This window comes from Monocercomonoides exilis (assembly GCF_001643675.1).
Source record: "Monocercomonoides exilis strain PA203 chromosome Unknown scaffold20-1493094, whole genome shotgun sequence".
Classification (NCBI taxonomy): domain Eukaryota; phylum Preaxostyla; order Oxymonadida; family Polymastigidae; genus Monocercomonoides; species Monocercomonoides exilis.
Window position 1 is genome coordinate 311,880 of NW_027150565.1, and position 17,860 is coordinate 329,739.

The 17,860-nt window shown below is 30.6% G+C and overlaps 1 protein-coding gene across 1 annotated transcript; it reads left to right on the plus strand.

Moving 5' to 3' along the window:
- The first annotated feature begins 6,293 nt into the window (after positions 1-6,293).
- MONOS_16490 (uncharacterized protein) lies at positions 6,294-11,768 on the plus strand. The gene has a single exon (XM_067869399.1). It carries the CDS (start codon positions 6,307-6,309, stop codon positions 11,140-11,142), a length of 4,836 nt encoding a protein of 1,611 aa, XP_067728054.1. The 5' UTR covers positions 6,294-6,306; the 3' UTR covers positions 11,143-11,768.
- The last annotated feature ends 6,092 nt before the right edge of the window (positions 11,769-17,860 follow it).

The following is a 17,860-nucleotide window of genomic DNA, read 5'->3' on the forward strand; positions in this document are numbered from 1 at the left end:
CTGTTGGGAAAATGAATTGACTCAGAAAGAGAATTTTCAATGAAATATATCTTTTCCTTTTTATTCTCATTCTCTCCCCCTTCTCTTTCCTCTTCCCTCTTCTTCCCACATCTACTCTCCCTCCCTCTATTTCTATTCTCTTCCTTTTCCTTTTCCTTTTCCACTTTCCTTTCCTCTTTCTCTTTCTTCTCTTCCTTCTTCTGTCGACGATGAGAAAGAAAAGGCGAAATAAACTTTAATCTTTTTGCCACTTCAAACAGCCCCTTCCAGCTGGACACAGACACACTGCCATCTTTCTGCTTCTTGTTCTTCACATTCGGGTTATGTAGAGCGGTTCTGAAATAGATGTTGGATGTCAAAAAAAATAATGAAAGGTGAATACGAAAATAATAAAAAAATAAAAAAAAAATTAAATGAAAATAAATAAAAAAACAATAAATAAATAAATAAAAAGGAAAAAAAGTGAAAAGAAATGATGATGATGATTTCGATGAGGGACATAAAAAAAAGAAGAAAAATGAAACAAAAATTTCAAATGAAAAGGATATAATGCAAACGGTGATTCATGCATAGTTGTACAGAAAGCAACAGAATGTCTCAGATTTTTATTCTTCTGCTTCTTCTCCAAATCTGCCATTTTCTTTGTTTTCCATTTCACTAAGCAAAATAAAATCATCTTCATTTTCTTCTTCCTCTTTCCCTTCTTCCTCCTCTTCCTCTTCCTCATTCTTCACTCTCTCTCTTCCCCTTCTTCACTTTCCCTTTCTCTCTCTCCTCTTTCCTCTGCCCATGGTCAGTCCGTGAAGGCGCGGAAGGAACAGAATCACGAAGTGGAAGAGGAGGCGGAGAAGGAACGTAATTCACACCAGAAACAGGAGCAGCGGTGTAGTTGAAGAGGTGGAGAGGGCGGAGGGTAGTTGGAATGCGCTGGGTGTAGCTGGGGATGAGGGGAAGGAGAAGGAGAAAAGAAATAAAGAGAAGAGAAGAAATATGGAAGAAAATATAATAATAGAGAAGATAAATCAACAAATAATTGCAAAGAAAAGCGTTTTGCATTGAAACTGATATGAATAAATAAACTCACATGCACTTTGTTCTGAATTGACACAAATACAAAGTTATAGGGATTAAATTGGGAAAAGAGAGAGAAAGAAAAAAAAGATATATATAAAAAGAGAAAGAGAAAGAGAGAAGGAGAAAATAAATATAACATGGAAGAGTTAGAAAAAAAATAAAGAAAGACAATTAATTTGACACAAACATGTTGCTGTTGCTTTCTCGACAGCAGTCTTTGTTGACCAGCTGATACACTTTGCTCCATTCTCAATGGCTCAGCTGTCAGATCTTCTAATTCTTTTGATAAACTTGATGCAACATTTTCCATATGCTGGAGGTGAAAGAAGATGAAGAAGAAGAAGAGAGAAAAATGAAAGAAATGTAAATATTTTGTGGAAGAAGAAGAAAAGAAGAATTTTTCAGAAGTATTTGAAATGAATTGACAGAAGATGAATAATTGGATGAAGTTATAACGACACAAGGAGAGGAAGAAGAAGGAGATAAAGAGAAAGAAAAAACTTGAAAAGATAAAGATAAAGTTTAATAAAATTAAAAAAAAAGAGATGAAGAAAATCAAAAATGTCATGCGAATAGCTGTGATGCTCACTAACTTTTCATTTGCACAAAGTTAAAACAATCACAAAGGATCAGAGCAACAATTAAATGAAAAAAACAAATATAATTTTTATGAGACTTAAATTGAAGTGAACTTTCAATTCAAATCAGATTGTTTTTAAACATTTTCATAACAAAGAATTTTAATTCACATTCAAGAAAAATAATTCTCTAAAGTCAATTTTTTACCGAACAACATATCGAATGAATAATTTTTGAAAAAATAAACAATTGTTAAACAAAAAGGAATGAATATTCTTTTGCGAATTGCATAAAAGCAATATGAAAATCATGATAATTATATCAATCGAAGAAAAAACTTGTTTTTCAATAAAAAATCACTTAGGTTTTAAGCTTTTAATAAAAAAATAATAATAATAATGTGAAAATGAAAACTTAACTTCAAAAACATTAATAAACGAATTGAAAAATATTGACATTAATTTGTATTAAATGATATGACTTCTGTCAAGGCGAAAAATGGTATTTAAATTAAAAAAAGAATTAATTAAGGTCTGCTTGTGGAAAATCAATTTTTTCTGAATAATTAGATGTGTTTAAAATATTTGGTAATTTTTTATCGCCAATAAAAAATTAATATTAAAAGGTTTATTTTCATCAGAAAAAAAAAAAAAAAAAAAAAAAAAAAAAAAAACACAGTGCCGGGCACTGACTGACGCGAGCCCGACTTTTTCAAATTGACGCAGATGTTTAATATGAACTGTTCTTTATTGTAATTTTTTCTTTTTCTATTCAATAAAAGAGATAAATATTCAGGTAAAAATATTTTTTTCTGACACCATGAAAAGGAAAAAATGAACTCAAATGGCTTCAAATCCTTCTATTTTGTTCGTGCAAGCTTAAGTTTCTGGATCGATTCAGTTTCGCTTGTGACAAACAGTTTTGTGAATGTAAACTATTTCTTCAAGACAATTGTTTTCCTTCTACTCATCATTATGAATATCTGTTCCTTTTTCATATACATATTTCTATAATTGAAATCGATGTTTTTCTGCTTAAATTTGGAACTATTTGAATTTGTTTTTTTGCTTCCTCTTTATCACTTGTTTTCTCAATAGTTCCATAAATCCATATCTGTTTCTTCCTCCTCCCTCTTTTGTTCTTCCTCCTTTATATTTCCTCGTCAATTTGAACAATAACTTCTTCACCACTTAATGAAACATTTTGTCTGTTAATTAGTTCAGTTGAAACTGTTCTTATAACACTCCCTCAATATCCTATTGAAGATTCTGTAACATATGTGATATGACTGATTTGATTGACTGATTAACCAATCCATATCATTTTATTGATGAAAAGAATTTGGTTTTTTAAAAGGTGCAATCCAAAAAAAACTGTGTTCTTAAATGCTGAACGTTTTATTGAACACTTTTTGTATTTGGAAAATTTGACATGTGTTGATTTTTTCATAAAAAGATTTTGCAACATTTCGGACAAGTTGAATTTTGATTGTTTATCACTTTCTCGGAAAACCATTTTTAAGTTGAATGAAAGTCTGAAAATTATTGAAACATTGATGAAAAAAATCACTTTTTGCATTTTTGTGGTTCGATCATATAAAATGATGAAAAATTATTGCGTTGTTTATTCATTTTTCTTATTTTTATGAACTTTGAAAAAAACTTTTGTGATATAATTATGAATATATGTTTTCACATAAAACGAACAAAAAAGATTAAAATCTTCATTAAGCAATGTATACAAAGATATTTGTGCACCCTTAAAGAAGCCTTTTTCCATATGTGTTATAATTTGAAAGATAATAATGTTAATGAGTTAGGCTGTTGCAAGATCTCGGTTGTTAAGAGTTTTCATTAAACAAAAGTTTGTATCTATTGAAACAAATAAGAAAATTTTTTCAGCTGATATTTTAAGAATACAAACTTTCCAATCATATAAAAACGACTTTCCAAACTCAATTTATACATAGAAAAAAGGAAAAAATACTACGTGATTCTTTTTGTATTGTTAAGCATCAGATGAAAATACATATATGAATGGTGATGTGAAAAGATTTGAATCCATAATGAAAAATAATTTGTTTCAGTTTATCCATAAAAATTGTAGATCTGTTTTTTTTAAATGAAGATCATCCCGTTAGTAAAAAACAAATTTCCAATATTTGTCATTCGTTCTATATTGTTATTTTCGCAACATAAGAAATATTGAAATATTGAATACAAAAATTGTCAAAAAGAAAAAGAATAAAGTTCAATCAGTTCCAAGTTCAAAGAATTCAGATTTTGTCCAGTTTCTTAACCAGACGTTCGTCCTTTCAGAAGAAAACATTCTTCGAACAATTGAAAAGAGAGCAGCAATGAGAGCTGAGGAAGAAAGAAGAAAGAAAATCGAAAATTTGAGAAATGTGAAAATTGTTTTGAACATTTCCTTTTATTTACTTTTCTAATAGAATAAAAATTTCATATTTCGATCAATTTTCTGTTCCCACTCACGAAACTTCACTGAAATGGAAACAGAACCTTTGCAATGTTATCATATCACTTTGAGAAAAGTTACATAAGTGGGAACAGAAATTTGATCGAAATATGAAATTTTTATTCTATTAGAAAATTGAACAAAAGGAACTTTTTTAAAAAAATTTAGACTTATGTTGAAATTCATGAGAATCAAACAATGAAAAATCCTTATTCAAATACAACTGATGTGACAAGAAGGAAATTCTCTTTCTTTTTCGAATCTATCGATGAGAAAACCGAAACATGGTACGTGAATGAATGCACATTAACAACAATAACAACAGCTAGATACTTGTCGAAATTGAAGGAATGAATAGACATTCCACTTCCATTGCATCAATAAGGAAGAAAGAAAAAGGTCGAAAATGAACAACATCAATCAATTGTTCGGGAAAAAATGAAACAGAATCCTTTTAAAACACATTGAGAAAAAACCATTGGTAATGATAAATCAAGGAAGATATATCAGAAAATTATCAAATTTTTCTGGTTTTCACATAAGAAAGTCAAGAGATACGAAAATATCCAATTATTTCCTTCAAAAAATAACAATGAGAGAAGCCGCAGCAAATTCAGAAGAAAAAATAATTCTCCTTATTAAATTCATAGAAAAACTCTACGAATATCAAATGGATGGTACAATGATATTTTATTTCGACGAAACATCTTTGTATGAAGAATGCATCAGAAAATATGGATGGTCCCCAGTTGGACAGAAGGTTCTTATTCCTCCTCCACCAGTTCATCAGTCACTTTCTGCCATCACATCCATATCCCAATCAGGAGTGAGATATTCCAAAGTTGTCAGGGGGTCAATAAATCATAAAGTCTTTGAGGCACGCATTAAAAAATATTTTATTTAAATAAAAGTCCATGGATCATTGGTAATTGTGATGGACAACACTTCAATTCATCAACTTATCACAAAAGCAATAATAATGAATGGCGGTCATCATGTGCTACACAATGTAGTTTATTCACCAATACTGAATCCAATAGAAAACGTTTTTTGTTTTTGGAAAAAAAGAGCTGAAGAAAGCTCATTCATCTGGATAGGAAAAAATCATTTTATTTCCGTTCTTATCGAGACGTTCAAAGATATTACAGCAAGAGAAGTGAGAAGAACCATTGCTAATGTTGAGAATGAAATTTGGCCACTGGTTTTGGAAAAGAAAGACCTTTAACCTTAACGTTACACTTATTTATCTAAACTTCATTTACAGACAAAAGTGTGATTTAATTCGATTTAATATTTATTGCTTTTAATCTCATATCATCTTGTTAATAGTCCTATTATTACAAACAAAGATCTTCATCGATAACAAGCATATTAGCTAGTTGATTATTCATCACCCGTTTTTTTTTTTTTTTTTTTTTTTTTTTTTTTTTTTTTTTTTTTTTTTTTGAATACTCAACAAAAAAAGTAATTGTCAACATTTTTAATGAGCAGACTGTAACAAAAATAAATATTTTTCTCTTTTTTTTTATTAAAAAATTCTGTTTGTTTCATTTTTATAAAAATAAATTTTTCGAGATTCGTTTAAAAGAATTATTCAAAAAGGATAAGCCATATGTTAGAGTATTTCTTGTATTTATTATTCAATGTTTTGATTTATTTCAATTTCACATTTAATATATAAACAAATATTATCTGATTTTTATTCTCATTTATTTATGAAAAAAATTTTTTTTGAAAAAGAAATTTGTAGGCTTTCCAATCATCGGTTTCAAATTGTAAAAATGCATCACACAATAACAATGATATGTTATACATATGTCTATTTTTTGAAACTCATGCAAATATAGAAGAAAATGAAAACATCAGCTTTTTTATCAAAAACATTCGAAAATACATAATTATGGGAGATCTCAAATGCTTATGGGATTGATCGAATTTAGATTTTGAATAAACGAAAATGCTTTATATAGGTTTTGCTATTGTGATTTGTACCTTGGTGGCCGGTGATGATTGCACATTTAAGAGCATGATGCCAGTTGATAAAGAACGTGTTGCAAAATGCTTGCAGCATTTACCAGTTTGTTAATTTTTTTTAATTTCTTTTAAAATTCTTGAAATTATTGTGAATTCTTTACATAACTGCAGTATAAAAAAGGAGAGGGAGAAACGCTTGAAACAATGAAGACGGTGCGAAGTTACATTGACAGCTATGCTTATCGAGACACAATGGTTAATCCTCCAGCTCCATATAAACGTTATGATATTCTCGCAGAGTTGAGCAAAATTGAAAATACCGAATATGCCAATGGATTGGAATATCACCAAGCAATCGCAACTGCCTTTAACAATCTTGAAGATGCACATACAAATTACGTTTTCCCATGCTCGAGCTTGTTCGCATATATATTTCCATTCAGATTTGTTTTTGAAGTTCCCGATGCTTCAAAACCATCAGAAATTGTTGTCAAAGTAACTGAATCCACTTTTTCAAATTTAACACAATATTTTATTGAAAGTGGTGGGACAAATATCACTGGAAAGCAAGTCCTTAAACTTGATCTTCCGGATTTAGATGGATCTGGAAATATGAAACCCGAAGAGGCAATTGCTAAATGGGCAGATAAATATGTGAAGACAGCACGAACACCAGCTGCAAGATTAGCTTATGCACTGACCTATACAGATTTTGAAATTAGAACTCCTTATTCAATGCCAATTCCAAATGATGCGGTTAAGATTACAGTTAAGAATGCAGATGGTGAGCAAACCGTTAATGTTCCTTTTTATGGAGCAGCAGTTATGGATATTAAAGATGTTAATGATATGCTGAACACTAAATGCCCGCTTCAGGATAAAGTGCAAAATAATTTAACATCAAACTCTAATAGCTTTGAGCAGCAATCCTTTGAAGAAGATGAGAAACATTATCAAGCAGTGATGGAAGCGCATAAGGATAATCCATTATTTCAACAGATTTATGAAAGTATCTGGAAATCTCCTGAATTGAAGAATTTATTTATCAGAAAACCGGATAGCATACCAATTCCCAAAAAGTTAACACATCCTATTGAAGAAGAGATTTCTTCTCGAGTAAAGGACATTATTTCCCAACAATTTGCACTATCTGATGAGCATCAGAAGAATGGAAACCAAAAGCAATCGTTCAAAGCGAGAATCGAAGAGAAATTGAGAAAAATGAAGAAAAATGGTGAATTTGAAGATTTTGATAGTGCTGGAGAAGGCGAGCCAAAATTGACCATTTTGAAGAAAGACAAAAATGTTCTTGCTGCAGTGGTTGATGCATATAAGTTGGGGTATTTATCCATTGGAACATTTGCACCAAGCAGTGATGAAGAAATAGCTTCATTTATGGAGGTTATCATCACAAGCGTTGTAGAAACAAGAGCCAAAGGATACAAGCTCATAATCGATTTGCGTGGCAACGGAGGTGGATACATCATATTGTCTGATTGGCTTTTCATGCTGTTGTTCCCTGAGGAATATCCAATCTTCCCAACACGATCGGTGGTTGCATCTGAACTCAGCAAAATATACATAAGCGAAGTTTCACAGCCACCATTTGAATTTGTAACCGAGCCGGTTTCACAAGATTTAATCAAGGATGTCTGGGCAAAGCCAAAGACAAAAGTCACTGTGATAGGAGATGACGGGAAGGAGCGTTCACAAGAATGGGTGTACAAGCACGTGGAGGATTCTGAAAGAGCAGTCAACAGTTTGTTATCTGCTGTTCCATTAGCGTATCGAAATGCGAGGTTGTATGCTCCGAGTGAAATTTTAGTTTTGAGCGATGGGACATGTGGATCTGCCTGTGCTCAGTTCTTGAAACGAATGAAGGAGAAGAAGCTGGGAAAAGTTGCGGGACTTGGCAGTGAAAAACTTTCTGAAAGTGGGATTCCATTTGATATTGCCTCATTTGCCAGTGGAAATGTGATTGATACATCGTATGTTGAACAAGTGCGTCCCAAAGCCGCATCGATGCGAGAAAACAGGATGTTAAACAACATGTCAAACGACGAGCCCCTTCCTTCGTATCCAAGAAAGGTGCAAAGAGGGATGACGAATATCAGAATATCTTTAACAACTTCGTTTAGCTTTGATTGGAATACGCTGAACGAGCAACCAGAGTTTAAAATTATTGAGCCAGACGAAATCTATCCAATTTTTGCTGATAAGATAACCGGCTTCACGCCATCTGGAATTTTAGACACAATAACAAAAGTAAAGTCATCATTTGACAAGTGTTATGATTGGGAAGTGAAAGATAACTATGCATGCCCAATCCCTGCTAATAATAAGAATGCTGTTTATGGGAATCCGTGTTCTAACAAAAAATTCGACAAGAACCAGTGCAAGTTGTCTCGCTGCGAGCGTGGCTACTATTTGAACAGAGACAATATATGTCAGAAACGTCCATCAATGGGCCGTCCAAAATACCAAGAGGATCCATCTGTCTGCATGTTCGATCCAATGACTCCGATGCGAGCTGATGTCATGATTGACTGCTTGAAGCAGCTTCCATATGATAAAACAGAGGCTGCCAACACTTTGAAGACTATCAGGGATACTTTGGCCATTTACGCATACAGAGATACAATTGCCAACCCGCCAGCCCCATTTGAAAACGATAAAGTTGATATTCTTGGCGAACTGGACAAAATCGAGAAGGAAGATTATTCATCAGGGCTTGAGTTCCACAATGCAATTGGCACAGCTTTCGCAAAACTGAAAGATGCCCATACGATTTACAATTATCCATGTTCTCAGCCGTTTGTATTTGCGCTGCCTTACACTTTTAAGTTTGAAGTGCCAGACCCTTCGAAGCCAAACGAAATAACAGTGAAGTTGACAGAGTACATTTCTTTGCTCTCTAATTTTTATGCGAAAGAAATGGGAAGGAGCTTTAAAGACAGAGTTGTCACAAAGATCACAATGACAGATTTGAATGAGGTTGCGAATGAAAAGCCTGAAGTTACTATTGCTCGATGGTGCGATGAAAATGTTCCATTGTCCCGAACGCCAGCTGCGCGTTTGAATTATGGATTGGATCAAATGTTTGCTGTGCGTTCACCAACATACAATAAAATTGTGGATGGAAGCGTGAATGTTACACTGAAAACAGCGGACGGCGGAACAGAAACGATTCCTTTGTATTGGTATGGTCTGTCAACTGCTGAGATTTCTGGATCAACTTTGTTGTACGATGACTATTGCAAATTGGATAAACATTCAGCAAATAATGAAAACGAGCATCAAACAACCAAAGAAGAGAGTTCTCTTTTGAATAATCGAATGCTCCAATCATCAAGAAAGGCGGATGCAAAACTTATTGAAGAGTATGAGTCATTTACGAAAATGAGCAAAGAGCAGCTGGCGAAACAAAATGAGATAAAGATCAAAGAAATAAGAGAAAAATATGCGAATGATACAAAGTTTGTGAAAGCATATGAGAAGTTCATGGGAAACAAGCCTCTTCGCGAGATGCTTATGAAGGATCGAATTTTGCACAAATCATTGGATCAACTGCTTCCCCCAGCGATCCAGACAATAAGGAAAATCATGAATGATGAAAATCAAAAAAAGGCCGAAGAATCGAAAGCGAGGCTTTCACGCATGACGAATGCAGTTCGTGTGAAAGAAATAGGAACGCTTCCAGGAATTATTCATGGTGTTACCATTCCTGAGTGGAAGCTTGGATATTGCCACATTATGAGCTTTAGTCCTTCTTCCGACGAAGACATGGTAAAGTTCTTGAAGGTCTTTGCTGATGTTGTTAGTGAAGTGAAAAACAACAATTACAAAATGGTCATCGATGTGCGAAATAACGGAGGTGGAATTATTTATCTGGGAGCACAGTTGTATCATTTCTTATTCCCAGAAACTTTCCCCATAAACCCACGCTACAACTTTGTGAGAGGGAATGCATCAGATTATATTGCTTCAATAATGGCAGATAAAAAGCTTGTGGTGTACACAGACTATGAAACATTGGACGTTGTTGACGATGTGCTGGCGCTGCCGACTACAACAAAGAAGACAATTGTTGGAGGCAAAGAACGCAGCCAAACATGGAGTGGTTCGTATTCACTCAATTCTGACAGATATTTGTATGAATTCGTTGGATCTACTATTCCATCGTCACTTTATGGCAAGAATCTGTTTGATCCAAATGATTTGATGTTCATTACTGATGGTGAATGCGGTTCAACATGCTCTCAATTCTTGAAGCATGTGAAAGAGGCACAGATGGCAAAAGTTATCGGAATTGGAGGGCAATTGACACGCAAAGAAATTGATTATGATATTGCATCGTTTGCAGCTGGAAACGTTATTCGTTCTTCGTCTATCGAAGAACTGAAGAAAGAAGTCAGTTCAAGTGCAGGCTGGCCTTCAAAGTTCCCTCGACAAAACACTGACTTGAGTTTTGCAATGTTGACTGGCTATTCATTTGACTGGAAGACAGAAGATCAACAGCTTGAGTTCAAGATAGTGAAGCCAGATGTGGTATATCCATACTACCCCAACATTGAGGAAGCAAGAGATGAAAAAGGATACTTGACTCTTTTGGAAAAAGTGAAGAAGTATTTTGATGTGTGCTATGACTGGCAGGTGAAAGTGAACACATCTTGCACTGTTCCCAGTGAAGATGCAAATGCGGTTTATGGAAATCCATGCAAACAAGGAAAGTTTACAAGTGAATGTGCGTTTGCTCGCTGTGCGAATGGATATTACAGAAACAGAAACGAAAAATGTGTGAAATATCCAGTGATGCCTCCACTCCCAAAAGAAGAAGATAAGCCAAAGAAATTATCTTCTGGAGCAATTGCAGGCATTGTAATTGGCTGTGTCCTGGCTGTGCTTGTAGTTATAGCTGTAATTGCTATATGCGTTGTTAAAGGAAAGAAATCCAAAAAGGCAAAAAAGGATGACTACCTAAATGTGAAGCTTACAGAACAAAGTTATCCTGCTGATGGAGGAGTTCCAATAAAGCTTTAATAATAAAAGGATTTTCATGTTTTGAGATTTGTTAAAATATCTTTTTCTTTTTTTATTCATATTTTATTTTATTTTATTTTATTTTATTTTTTTTGATTTGATTTTATTTTTTCATTTCCTTTTTTTCTGGACAGAGTTTTTTTTTTTAAAAAATATTTTTTCCCCCCCTCAGAGTTGAATAGCATCTTATCATTATTTTATGAGCTGATTGTCTCAATGGGAAGTATATTTTTCGTTATAAAGTTCTTTGGCCAGACATCATACATTTGGTCAAATTGGATTGTTTTTAAAATTTCTTTGTTTTGATGATTGATAATAATTATTTTTCAAAAGCATACTTTCCCATAGATATATTTTAATGCTTTATTGTTCAATTGTTATTTTCGAACATATTTTTAGGCTTTTTCCTACCCTTTTGATTACAAATTGTTTATATTTTATGTTGTATCCTTTCGTTTTGTGATATTAATCATAAGAGCGTGATGTTATCAATTCGAGAAAATACAAACAAAAATCAAATCCTCAACAAAAACATTTTTTTTTTTTTTTTTTTTTCCATTTGTGTTTGAAATTTTTAAATTACATTTGCTGAAAGCAACTTCTATTTTCAAAAATATATTTCTTCCCCAAGACTTTCATTTTTAAAATTTCAAAACTTATACAATGGCATTGTGATCAACAAGAATAATGGAAAGAGTATTATATCTTGATAGAGACATCAGAAATTATTTAAATAGTTTTTCTGATAAAAATATTGAGCGTGTTGAACGGCTTACGATGTTGCATGGAATTCAATCTCTCAAGGAAAAGCATCGCACCCCAATTTCATCAGAAGAGCTGGAGACACTTGTTGGTTTGCAATATTTTGTAAAATTATATTTCATTACCAAATTTCATAATTCAAATGTGAATAGCTTCGAAGAAACAGAAAAATGAATTCGGTGCACCAACTGGATTAAAGTGGGTGATTTTTTTTTTTCATTTTTTTTCACAGAAAAAATTACGGTTCGAACATTTCTCTCAAGTATTTTTAAATGGGGCAAAATATTTAACTTCAGACATTTTCATTGACAAATAATGTTCCATGGATGAATATTTTTTGCTATCAAAAAATACATTGGAAATGAGAACAACTTTTGAATTATGAGTGAAGTCACAAAACATTTCGTAATTATTGCAATGATGTTTGCTTCCGCATTTTTTAAAAAAAATAACAGATTTTGAAATTTGATTAAAATTTATATAATTTTGAGCAAAACAATATTTTTGCGCTTAGTGCAAAAAAAGCTTGAAAGTCCGAATTTTCCCCTAAATGAACATTGAAAAACAAAAAGGCTAATTTAAAAAAATAATTGTGTATTATTTAGCTGAAACATTTGTTTTGAAAAACAGTTGTCATCATTTTTCTCTTTTGAATTCAGAATATCTGACAAAAAAAATATAATTAAAAAAACTATCTTTAAAAAAACAACGCACCGAAAAAACTTATGATTTCAAATATAATCACCCAAGTTTGAAATTCTAATATGTTTTCTTTCAAAAAAAATTCTTTTTCTTATCTGTTTTGCTTAATATTCTATTTCTCTCTCTCTCGGTCTTTTTAAACGAAGATGAGAAAAGCTTGCTTGGAAGAATTTCACAACTTTTTGTAATCATTCATAAATGAGATTTTCACAATTTTGATTGAAACAGATTCAATTTATGCTTGAACAGCACCTGTTAAATCGTTTTCTTTTTTTAAATATATGCAGTCAAAACCGGATATAATCACATCGGGTTTGCACGACTTTTTATGATTTCAGTCAAAACCGAATACAATCCAATCGAATACAATCGCATTCGTTAATAGTCACATTTTTCCTTGCACCGACATTTTTGGCCTTTTTTCATTCATTTCCCATCGCACAAAATCACAAGGCTGAAAATATTTAATCACATTTTTTAGTATAATGGGTGACTTTTTCTATGAAAAATCGATTTTTTGATCAAAAATTTCAATTTTTCGCGTTTTCAAAAATGTGTTTTGATATGTCTAAATAATGTGTACTTGTTATCAAAATTGTTTTCGAAAATTAAAAATGCGTTTTAATGAAGAATTTTCAAAAATAAAAAATTTGACCCAAAATTAATTTTTTCAAAATTTAATTTTTAATTTTTTCTGTGTAAAGCATCATCGTGTATAATCACAATCGGATATAGTCACAAAAAGTTGTGCAAAAACCGATGTGATTATATCCGGTTTAGACTGTAAATCCAAGGAAGGGAACAGCAAATAAATTGTAATTGCACATTATTCAGCCTTAAATATCCAATTAAAACCATTAATAAATATGTTCAAGCATTTGAATTTTTTCCGAATGATTTTGTGAAAAAACTTTTTATAATTAAAAAAAACCGATAATTTTTTTTTATTTTGTGGGAAAGATCTCATTTTTTTTATCAACATTTTTTCAAAATAACAACTGTTTTCAATGGAAATGGAAGATCATGAAATGCAAATACATCATCGAAACAAGATGTTCCACAGCGCTGATGACACATGGAATTAATTTCAAAGGGATGTTTTGGATGCAAAATACAAAGAGTGCAGACAATGCAGAAGAGAAATGTCTTTATATAAAAGAAATCCTAACTCAAGACGATGGAGATGCAACAGATGTGACAGAACAATTAGTTTGCTTTCAGGTTTATTCATTGAAAACCAAAAAGCGAGATTAAACAAATTCATGCAAATTTTGTTATATAAATGGATTAAATTATTAATAACACAAACCTCTCCTCTTCTTAGAATTCATTGAAATTCTGAAGGTTTTTTTTTTTTTTTTTTTTTTTTTTTTTTTTTTTTTTTTTTTTTTTTTTTTTTTTGGCTGCAGCTTCCATGTCCAAAATAGCAGTGAATTCATTTGAACCACTTGGTAGTCTAATTTCATTCATTTATAGAAATTAACGATGTATTTTTGCATAAAACGTAATTTCACAAATTTCATTTGAAAAAGCAAATTTGGTTGTTTGGAGCAGTTCAAAGAAATGCTGAAGAAAAACAAGGAAAATTTTTCATCGTTCGTATCCCAAACAAGAAAAAAAAAACCACTAATTCCTTTCATCAAAGCCAATATTTTGCCTGGAACGACAATACATAACGATGAATGGAATGCATATTCCTCTCTAGAAGAGATAGGGTATGCACATAAAACTGTTTGACATAAGTGTGACTTTCGAGATCCAGAAAGCAAAAATATGATGAATATGATAGAAGGAATTTGGAGTCAGTAACGTTGTGAAATGCAAAAAAATGGTAGGGCTATAATTTTTTCTTGACCTTTTTTCTTTATCAAGACCTTTTTCTTTTTTGTCATGCTTTTAGCTTTACACAAGCCTGCGATAAATAAAAAAATAACCAGAAATGTTTGAAATGTTTTATTTTCCTTATTCTGTATTTTTTTTTCAATATTTCATGTTTTTTCGAAAAGATCGATGATAATAATAATTTTATGTTTTGATCATTGACTTGCTGCTATTCCAGCGAATATTTTTTATAAGAAGTTTTCAGCTTTCATATCATAATAAATCGCTCTTTCTTATAAGTTGAACTTGTTTTAACTTTCTCAACTAGTTTTTTTAACAATTTTTCTCATTTCACACATTATTCAAAAAAAACACGATTTCAGAGACATGCATCCATTTGTTTTGAAATTTAATGAAATGAAATAAAAACAAATTTGAAATGAAATAATATCTCAAAGAAAAAACAACAAAATATTTGTATATGACGAACAATTTTCAGATCAAATTTTTCATATGTGGCTAATTTTATTTGAAAAGTTCCTTTTGTTCAATTTTCTAATAGAATAAAAATTTCATATTTCGATCAAATTTCTGTTCCCACTTATGTAACTTTTCTCAAAGTGATATGATAACATTGCAAAGGTTCTGTTTCCATTTCAGTGAAGTTTCGTGAGTGGGAACAGAAAATTGATCGAAATTTGAAATTTTTATTCTATTAGAAAAGTAAACAAAAGGAACTTTTCAAAAAAAATTAGCCATGTTTTTTCATTTCGCTTCAAATTCTCGTTCAATTTATTTTCATTTCAAAATTAAACAAAAGTATACAATAAATGACACTTTATTTTAATTTTTTATGTGCTTAAAAATTTCCACAAATTCATATTTGTTCCGAAAATTGTGTTTTAAGCAAAAACAGTGAAATGAGAAAAAAAGGACAAAAATAAAATTGAAAAAGTTAAAAACAAGTAAAAATAATAATATAGGAATGTTGAATTGTGATGCTGTGGCTTAAAACGTTCGGTATGAAATATTCGCTTCAAAGCCAGCAAGTCTTTGATCTGGGTCCAAAAATAATAAAAATTATTAATATTTTTGTGAACATTAAAATTTCAAAAAATTTTTGAACAGAATTCTGTAAAACAAAAATATCAGAAAGTCTATTTATTTTGTTTTTGTTTAAAGCCTTTTCACAAATCAAAAAAGCAAAAATAAGTTTCAAAAAAACAGGATTGAGATAAAATTTTGAGGTCAAGATAAAATTATGCACACTATTAGAGAAAAATTTATTGACGATTTTATATATACTCATTTATTTTTAACAAGACAAGAGAGCAATCATTTGTTGATATAAACCAATAAATTTTTAAAAGAAGAGAAGGAAAATAATGAAGAAGAAGATGATGAAGAAAACGTTCCTGAAATAGAAACTGAAGATGAAACAACTTTTGATGATTCTTTAAAAGTTAGTGACTGGGCTGATCATTCATTATATGAGCAAGAATAATCAGAAAATAATTTCTTTCACTCATCTTTATTTATTCACATCATTCGTGTTTTAACAAATCCTTGACAACAAAACTATTTTTTTTGAATGGGCTGATAGGATATTGATTTTTTTATATTCGAAATATTCATGTTTCAACAATAAAACAGAAAATGTTTATTACTTGAGAACAACGTGACATATTATCCTAAACATAATATTACATAATCTTTAAAATTCAAATATTGTGTTATAATCAAATTTTTTCACACTTCAATAATACTCGATTCATAATTGTTTAATAATAAATTATAATAATGAGTATTTATTTTTGAAAACATAACATTATCACATTCGTTGATTATTACGTTAATTCGTTGTGAAAGAAAATGCATTTTTCATTGAAATGAGAAATGCATATCATTTGAATCAAAAACCTATGTTTGAAGAAAATGAAAGATAAAGATGATTTTTTGCGTAGTAAAAATAATTCTGCGTTCATTAACAAATATTCAAAACAAATGTACTTTATTAAACTTTAAGTTTTTTTTATATATGATTTCAAAAAAAGTTTCTTGAATTTTTAGGAATAGAATACATAATTCCAGGTTAAAGAAATTCACAATAATGAAAAATTATTTGTGCTTTGACTATTTGGAATTTCCAATCACTAAAACTTAAATAATGAATCTTTCAATGATGAATTAAAAATTTATTGTGATCTCATTCTGTATTTGGAAAAGAATTTAAACAAAAAGTTTTTTTATCATTTTTATCTCTTTATTTTTTAGCTTTTTTTATTTCATTTTTTGCTTTTTTCAATTTTAAAAAATATTACGAAGTTTTGTTTTTCGTCTTAAATCATAGAATTGCAGCTGATCAAAAGTTATTTTTTATTCATCTGGCTGAATTATCCGGAGTTGAAACTGGACGACAAATGACATTTCCATTTCATCGTTGAATACAAGCGTTTGTTAAGTGCAAACCACAATTTTCTGTCAAAATGTTTAATAGTCTGGAATATACTTGCAATTTTTAATCAGGACAAATCTGAACATAAAGAAATTAAAACAATGATCATTAACAAATTTGAAAAGGTTACTTTTTGTTGAATTTACAGTTTCTTGGTAATTTTTAAAAAAGAATTTTCCTTGTGACAAGAATTTTTGAAAGAGATTTAATAAGTTGTGAATTCTATTCAGTTCCTATTCTTTATCATGACGTTGTTAAATGAATTTTATAAAACTGATGAATTACACAAAAGATTCAAATTTATTTACTAATTTATTTTTATTTTTTTTGACAAAGGAACGACAGTGCGATATATTTTTAATTGATATAGCCTGAAGAATTCGATTGGATATTCTTCAGAAGATAAGAGTTTTGAAAATTCAACCCTTGTCACACATTTATAAAATATTTTTCTTTTTCGAAAAAAAAATTCAATTGTTTTATCAAGGTGGTCAATAATAAAGCGATTATAATGAAATGTTTCATTTTTCAAATAAAATAGATAAACTGCTTTTCAATCTTATTTCATAATTTCTCAGAAAGTCAATTATGCATTGATAAGCAATTTTATACCAGTCATTGAAGTGCTGGCCAACACTATTTCTTCACATGATAACTTACCAATTTTCGTTTTTGTCAAATGTCAACTGAGCATTATTTTTTGTTAGGTTAATAATAATTTTTTGAAAAATTTTCATTGAATTGAAGTTAAGAAATGATAGAAGTGTTTTTGCGATGATTTAAATGAATTCAATACGTGTTTTCAAAGGGCTGTTCTGTGAAACAAAGACTTGGAAAGGACTTAAGAAATGAAAGCGTTTGAGAAAGCAAATAAAGAATTCTCAGACGAATCAAGAAGATATGAAATAAATGAGTTATTCGTAAGTTATTTGGAGAACTGGATACCAATTGAGTTTTATTCGATATTGTTTATTTGAG

Excerpts from the sequence above, each read along its gene's own strand:
- MONOS_16490 (XM_067869399.1), top strand. The coding sequence starts at position 6,307 with ATGAAGACGGTGCGAAGTTACATTGACAGCTATGCTTATCGAGACACA.